The sequence below is a fragment of the Corylus avellana genome, chromosome ca2 (assembly GCF_901000735.1).
Source record: "Corylus avellana chromosome ca2, CavTom2PMs-1.0".
NCBI classification, from domain to species: domain Eukaryota; kingdom Viridiplantae; phylum Streptophyta; class Magnoliopsida; order Fagales; family Betulaceae; genus Corylus; species Corylus avellana.
In genome coordinates this window covers 37250953-37258960 of record NC_081542.1, presented here as the reverse complement: position 1 = coordinate 37258960, position 8008 = coordinate 37250953, and the positions used below count along the sequence as shown (strand labels likewise).

Genomic DNA, 8008 nt, shown 5'->3' with positions numbered 1-8008 from the left:
TCGTTCCTTTCATGTAAGCATTGATGAAGGCTCTACCAATTGAGCTACGTTCCCTTTTATGAGTTTATTTACTTGAACGCTATACAAAAAATAGATGAAGGTCTTTTTGTATGGTTGTTTAATAATTTATGAAACATTGTAAAGAGTATAGATGCGGTAGTTAATCCGTGGGAATTTTTAAATACAGAGACTCGTGAAAGTTATATTAAAGAGGAAAATATGCTGTAGTTTACCTGATGTGGAATCGGGCGTTACAAAGGTGATACTTTCCCCTCGAAAAATGAATAATAAATGTGTTCCTCCAAACTCTTTGTTTACGACACTTATAATCTAAAAATACAGAAAAAGGAAAATATTAGGACGTGGGTTCGAATCCCCACAATCGAGAATTTTCACATATGTCTGATTAATTAGTATTAGCTACCTTGGTTTTTATTGATGCTCCGGTGGAACTGGGTCAGATTATGGCTTAGTCGGACTGAAGGGAGCACCTGCGATTCCTACTATCTAGGCCCCTCATGTGCGGCTCCCAGCGGGTAGGTGCTACTATGGCCATGCCTAGGTAAGATAGCCACAATTAATCTTCCAAGCCTACCATTTTTGCTAAAAAAAAAAAAAAAAAAGAACTTATAATCTAAGCTGTGATGAAGGGATAAATCTCAAATCTTATGTTGCAACTCCCATCAACAACTCTTCCTCCTTCTTTCCCATTACAACAATGAGGAAGTTCACCAGTTATACCATCAAGACACTTGAAACAATCACTTCCAGAAAAGTCCCTAGTGCATTGGGCCAAGCCATAGAGCTTCCTCGATTTTCCGACCTCTAGCTCTCCAACTGCATACAATTTCGGAGTCCCAGATGCCTTTTTTGCTAGTAGGCCAAACAACTCCCTTGTTTTTTGGTTAATGGTTGTGGGATCGCTAACATTTCGCAAGTTCCACATGTAGAACTTGTTTTTATTATCAATTTGGCCATGGAAATCTTTGTTGAGGTACTTCAAAAGACAATTATCGTACCATATAATTGCACCCTTGTTATTTGGGCAACGTTTGAGAATTTCATTGCTTGCCTCATTGAAGCAATTCCTGCAATCTGTGGCTTTAACGTCACCACGGCAAAGAGCAAGCCCATATGTTTTGTACGGATCTTGACCCACTGAACCAAGACCAAAACCCATAGGAGGTGTTTGGCTATAAAGACTACCCAGGAGCTTTCTTAGGTTTGATCCGTAAGCGTCATTGGCGGTGAAGTTCTCAGAGCTTGAACAAAAATGGAAGAGAGGGCCAGCTCCAAAAGTGTTTTGGAGAAGGAGAGAAAATGTTAGCAAAGAGATCGACAAGGAAGACATTTTTTGGTTAAAAAATTGAAAATGTTTTTTTGCAACAGTTTTGTAACATAGCAGTTATTTATAGTAATTCTCGGGGTTGTCTCTTTCCTCTATATGTTGTTTGTGTGGAGAAGAACTTGTCAAAATCGAGCAACCTTCTTAATTTGGAAAATTCAAACATTTATCCGAAAAAAAAGAATGGTGGAAGATGGGAATGTTGTAAGACATTATGATGGAATAATATTATATTCATCAAGTATATTCCTACCGAAGAATTTTGGGTAATTTTAATGCAAAACAATATCCGAGAGAAGCTAATTTATTAGCGGATCAGGCTGTTAATCAAATTGAAAATGTTGATATCCCATTTGAGGCTGATTTCCACAGCTCTTCCATCAAAGAAATGTCACATACTACATTTGCTATCATTTTTCATAGAAAAATATAATTTACATATTATTAATGTAACTCCCTATATCTAATTCTAAATTAAACTCATTATCTATGGTAACTAGATAGGACATTATCGATAGAGATTACATGCACACTAAAGAATTATCACTACAAAAAAAAACAATTTTTTTCTCACTGGAGTTTTCTGACGTGTCAAGGTGTCTGACATGTCAGAAAATTTTTCTGATATGGTGCTTCTAATGTGTGCTGAATGTCAAAAGCATAGGTATCAGGAAATTTTTTTTTCCGACGTGTTACTGTTTAGCACGTCAGAATTTTTTGACGTGACAATTTTGGCATGTCAAAAAATTTTCTTACGTGTTAAACAGTAACACGTTAGAAATTTCCTAACGTGTCAAAATTGACACGTCAGAAAATTTAAAAATTAATTAAAAAAAATATTTTCTGGAATTTTTTTTTTCAATTAAAAAATGTATTAATTTAATTATTTTTTTTTTTTGTAATTTATCTGCACCGCTCAAGTGGTGCAGAGAAACCATGAAAAAATTTTCTCCAAAATTTTTTTGTTTCTGCACGGCACAGCCGGCTCTCTTCTTTTCTCCAGCCAGCTCTCACTTTTCTCCATTTTCTCATTTCTTTTCGATCTCCATTTTCAAAAACCCAAACCCACATCGAAAAATCTTCAAACAATCAAAAACCCAAATCAAAAAATCAAAAAAACAATCTGAAAAATCAAAAACCTAAACGTCAAACCCAACAAATCTTCAAAAACCCAAAAAATCTTCTTATCTTCTCTTCTCTTCTCATTTTTTTTTTCCCCTTCTTCTTCTCTTCTCCCTTTCTTTTTCTTCTTCTCTTCTCCTTTTCTTTTTCTTCTCCTTCTTCTGCTTTCTTCGATATGCCGTGGAGAGAAGGGAGATTGAGAGAGGAGAGAGAGAGAGAGTGTGGGGAAATAAATGAAGAGGGAAGAATAAAAAGAGGAAAAAAGTTTAAGGAAAATAAGAAGAGGAAAAAATTTCAAAATCCCGCCCATTTTTTTGTGACATGTCAATATTTAGCACGACAGAAAATTCTGACGTGCCAGTTGGACACGTCAGAATATGCTATTTTAGCACGTTAGAAAATGATGACATGACAAAAATCATGTACTGTTTGCCACGTCAGAAAATAGTAATTTTTTTGTAGTGTATATAGAAAAAAAAAAAAAAAAAAGGCTTAAGACGATCCAGCATTTTTGGGTTTATTTTTTAGCGATATTTTTGGATTATATTTTATTTCTTTACTAGAAGTAGGTTTACTTTATTACAAGGATTTATCTTTTATAAATAGGCTAGATTATTATTTGAAATTCATCAATTGAATTATTATCAATTCAGAGAATTTCCTCTCAAATACTTTATGTAGTTTTTTTTTTTTTTTAAGGCCTGCAGGCTTATTTTTATCTTTTTGGGTAGAAGACGAAGACGCTTCTTCTTATAGAACCAAAGACACTGCTCTTAGATTAGTTACCTTAGTCTTCTACTACGTCAGTTGGTATCAGAGCAAGCTTTATTGATCATGGCCAATCAGTGCAACGGTGACAACGATCCCTTAATGACACCACTCGTGACAAGGAGGCTCCTTCGAGAGCCAATTTCCAAGAGCTCTAACAGATCTAGCAAACAATGCAACAGGAGATGCGCCAGATGCGGGAGATGATGGAGCGCATGGACATAGGTCCTAATCGTAATCATAGGGACAATGATACCTGTGACGATGATGGGATCCGAGTGAGGCCTATTCCTCACCAACAACCTGCACCCATAAACTGGTTGCCGGTCTATGAAGATCTTAGTGACGATGAAGACTTCGTTGAAGGAGTGTTCGGACATAATGTTGGAGTAGATTGACGGGGTGAAGGACGTAGGGGCGCCGGTTGTGGCAGCGAAGGCTTCAAAGGTTATGAGTGCCGTGGCGCTGGCGATATGGGGAATGTCTATGAAGGCTCCGGCTACCAGGATGCTTATAGAGAGCAACCTAGACGTCAGGATTACGTTAGGGAGGAATCCCACAAATACCGGATGAAGATTGATATCCCATCTTTCAACGGGTATCTTCACATCGAAGATTTCTTAGATTGGGTGATGGAGGGAGAGAGATTCTTTGAATATATTAGTATTCACGAGGATCGCAAGGTGAAGTTAGTGACATACAAGTTCAAGGGAGGAGCTTCTGCTTGGTGGGAACAATTACAGATTTTTCGGTCCTACCAAGGGAAGGGACCTGTAACTTCATGGTTGAAGATAAAGTGGCTACTCAAAGAACGGTTTTTACCACCGTACTTTGAGCAACAGCTATTCCAACAATACCAAGAGTATCAACAAGGAGGTCGAATCATCCAGGCGTATGTTGTTGATTTTTATCGTCTATCCACCCGAAATGATCTCATGCAGACAGAGGCTCAACAAGTTGCAAGGTTTATTGGTGGATTGCGTGTGGTGATACAAGATAAGGTTTCTATACATCTTGTCTTTACTTTGACCGAAGCAGTTAGTTTGTCATCCCGAGCAAAGAAGCAACTTGAGAGGACTAGAGCACCAACCTAGGAGCGAAACTCGAGCGATTCAACGAAATTGACACAAGGTCGAGAAAAACAACCTCTAGTCCCAACAGTTATATCAAGTCAACCAGTGACTTCCATGGGAAGAGGAGCCAACAATAGTTCGAACATTCCGAGACAACCAGCCAACAATTTGTATGCACGGCCCAGTCCAAACAAGTGTTTCAAATGCAACCAACCGGGACATAGGTCACATCAATGTCCTCGGAGACAAATGGTAAACTTGATCGAACCTAAGCCAAAAGAAGGAGTCGAGAGAATGAGAGGATGATACACCCTAGTATGAGGAAGAGGAGTTGGCTGACGCCAATGAGAGAATCCCACTTTCTTGATCTTTAGTCATTCAACGTTTACTCTTAACCCCGAGACAAAAGGATCAATCTCAAAGGCACAAGATTTTTCATTCTCACTGCACATTCAACTAGAGGGTATGTGATGTGATTATTGATGGTGGTAGGGGGAGAATGTGGTGTCTAAGGAGATGGTTTCGAAGTTGGGTTTGAAAACTGAGAAGCACCCAGCCCCATACAACATCAGATGGATCAAGCGAGGAACCAAGACACTAGTAACCGAGAGATGTCGTTTCACATTTTTGTTGATTTTTATCGTCTATCCACCCGAAATGATCTCATGCAGACAGAGGCTCAACAAGTTGCAAGGTTTATTGGTGGATTGCGTGTGGTGATACAAGATAAGGTTTCTATACATCTTGTCTTTACTTTGACCGAAGCAGTTAGTTTGTCATCCCGAGCAAAGAAGCAACTTGAGAGGACTAGAGCACCAACCTAGGAGCGAAACTCAAGCGATTCAACGAAATTGACACAAGGTCGAGAAAAACAACCTCTAGTCCCAACAGTTACATCAAGTCAACCAGTGACTTCCATGGGAAGAGGAGCCAACAATAGTTCGAACATTCCGAGACAACCAGCCAACAATCTGTATGCACGGCCCAGTCCAAACAAGTGTTTCAAATGCAACCAACTGGGACATAGGTCACATCAATGTCCTCGGAGACAAATGATAAACTTGATCGAACCTAAGCCAAAAGAAGGAGTCGAGAGAATGAGAGGATGATACACCCTAGTATGAGGAAGAGGAGTTGGCTGACGCCAATGAGAGAATCCCACTTTCTCGATCTTTAGTCATTCAACGTTTACTCTTAACCCCGAGACAAAAGGTTCAATCTCAACGGCACAAGATTTTTCATTCTCACTGCACATTCAACTAGAGGGTATGTGATGTGATTATTGATGGTGGTAGGGGAAGAATGTGGTGTCTAAGGAGATGGTTTCGAAGTTGGGTTTGAAAACTGAGAAGCACCCAGCCCCATACAACATCAGATGGATCAAGTGAGGAACCAAGACACTAGTAACCGAGAGATGTCGTTTCACATTTTCGATTGGTAAGCATTACTCGGATTCTATTTTGTGTGATGTATTGGAGCTAGAAGCGTGCCATTTAATCCTGGGAAGACCTTGGCAGTTTGACGTGGATGCCAAGCAGAAGGGAAGAGATAACGTCTACACTATCTTTTGGGATGGTCGGAAGTTCACATTTCGACCCTTATAAGAAGTCGAAAATTCTACTCATTCTAAGGGTAGAATTTAGAATGAGTCGGAAATTCTACTCATTCTTTCCGGTCCTCGTATCCATTGGATCAAAATTTATAAAAGAAGTTAAGGAGGCCCGAGACATCATAGCTACCTTTCCTTATATATTAAGTTGAAAAATAAAATTAAAAGGAAATAGATACCATCTCAACCACCACGTCTAATGTGCATCTCAAAGCCCATAGGAAAAAGCTTTTTTGCTTTTCTTCCCTCTGCAACTCCATGAATCCAAAAGCTTGAACTCAAAGACGCACCCAAACATAGAAGCTGACGTAGTGGAAGACTAAGGTAATTAACCAAATAGTAGCATCTTTGATTCTGCAAGGAGAAGTGTTCTCGTCTTCTATCCAAAAGATAAAACAATCCTGCATGCTAAAAAAAATATAAAAATTCACAGAGTATTTGAGAGAAAATTCTCTGACTTGATAATAATTCAATGAGTTTGTTTTACAATATAAGTTAGCTTATTTGTAGAAGAAAAATATTTGTAAAGAAAGTAAACATAATCCTAATAAGGAAAGAAAATAAGGTCTTAATAAAATAAAATATTCTACAAATATCCTAATCAAATAAATTAAGTTCCTAATGTCAAATTAACAATCAGTGGGAATCGTGACAATCTTTCATTTTGTAATTTCATTGTATGAGAACAAATAAAATTTTGATCAAGCAGCTCTACTTCAATATTATTTTTAATATTTTCCTTATTTTCGTTTTTACCGAAAATATAAGTAAATATCGTCCTATGTCAGAAACCATCCTCGTCCAAAATATATAATATATGCACGTGTATGACATGCACTATTTTTTGTCTATTTTAACGTTAACAACTAAATAAGATAGCAATTTTGCAGCAAATGGTAGTTTAAGGAAGTCAAGTATAACAAATGTATATTTTCGTCTTCTTCTTCTTTTTTTTTCTTTTTTTTTTTAATTTTTTTTTTAAAATATGGAACTTCTATTGATAAAATTTCATGAGCATAAAGATTTTACATCACTGAGCATACAACTCTGAAAAATCATAGCTAAAAGCTATGAAGGTTACAAAGTCATAAAAATGATTTCAAGTTTCTGCTAACCCATGTACAATTACATTTAAGTAACGAATTTGCTTCGTGTAAACTAGATCTAGGTCATGAGTAGCCCAAACAAAAAAACAAAAATAAAAAACAACTAGAAACTAAAAATTCAGCCATGAGAGTTAAGCCCCCACACCGATCTACTCCATCCTCAACTCGAAAGCCAGGACAAGCAAAAAACAAAAACACCACAAGTAGCAGTGAAGGAGCACAGTATCGTAGACATCCCTTCGAAATTAAGACACGCCTTGACCGAAAAAGACGATTAGATCTAAGGTTGAAGAGACTAGATCTGGATCTAGATCTAGATTTACAAACTAAATCTAAAGCAACCCGCAAAAAACGGAGACCGAAAAAGCCTTCGGAGAAGACATCAAAAACTGCTACCGTGAAAGGAGAGGAGGGGATTTAGATCTTCCCTCCATCTAATAAATGGACTAAGTCGCAACAAAATGGGAGTTTGAGGGCGCCAACTGTCACAAAATGCAAATATAAGGGCACTAAGTTTCACAAATGGTAGAGGATATTTTAGTAAACGGAAGTTTAAGACAATTTGGACATTTAAAGTCCAAAATATGCACGTGGACTATTTTTTTGCCCATTTTAATGTTAACAACTATTGGAGGAGCCATTTTGTAACAAAATGGTAGTTTAACAAGTAGAAGTCTAACAAATGATAATTTGAGGATAAGTGCTAATGAGGCGTCAATTATTCTTCGGAGTACTAAGTGTATTGTCATTTTTTTAAAGGGTTAAATACTCCAAACCCCCCTGGGATTTGGTAACTTTATTTTTTTCTCCCTGTGGTTTCATTTTTATCATAGGAGGTCCCTGTGGTTTTGATAAGTGACCAAATTAGTCCATCCGTTAGTTGACCGTTAGGACTGACACGTGGACCAATCAGACGTCGACACGTGGCACATATATTAATTTTTTTTAAAAATTTTTAAAAATATATATTTTTTTAAAAAAAATT

At 37.4% G+C, this 8008-nt stretch overlaps 1 protein-coding gene across 1 annotated transcript; it reads right to left on the bottom strand.

Annotated features, from left to right (window-relative positions):
* Nucleotides 1-634: 634 nt before the first annotated feature.
* LOC132168404 (cysteine-rich repeat secretory protein 38-like) lies at nt 635-1351 on the bottom strand. The gene has a single exon (XM_059579385.1). It carries the CDS (start codon nt 1349-1351, stop codon nt 635-637), a length of 717 nt encoding a protein of 238 aa, XP_059435368.1.
* Nucleotides 1352-8008: the final 6657 nt, after the last annotated feature.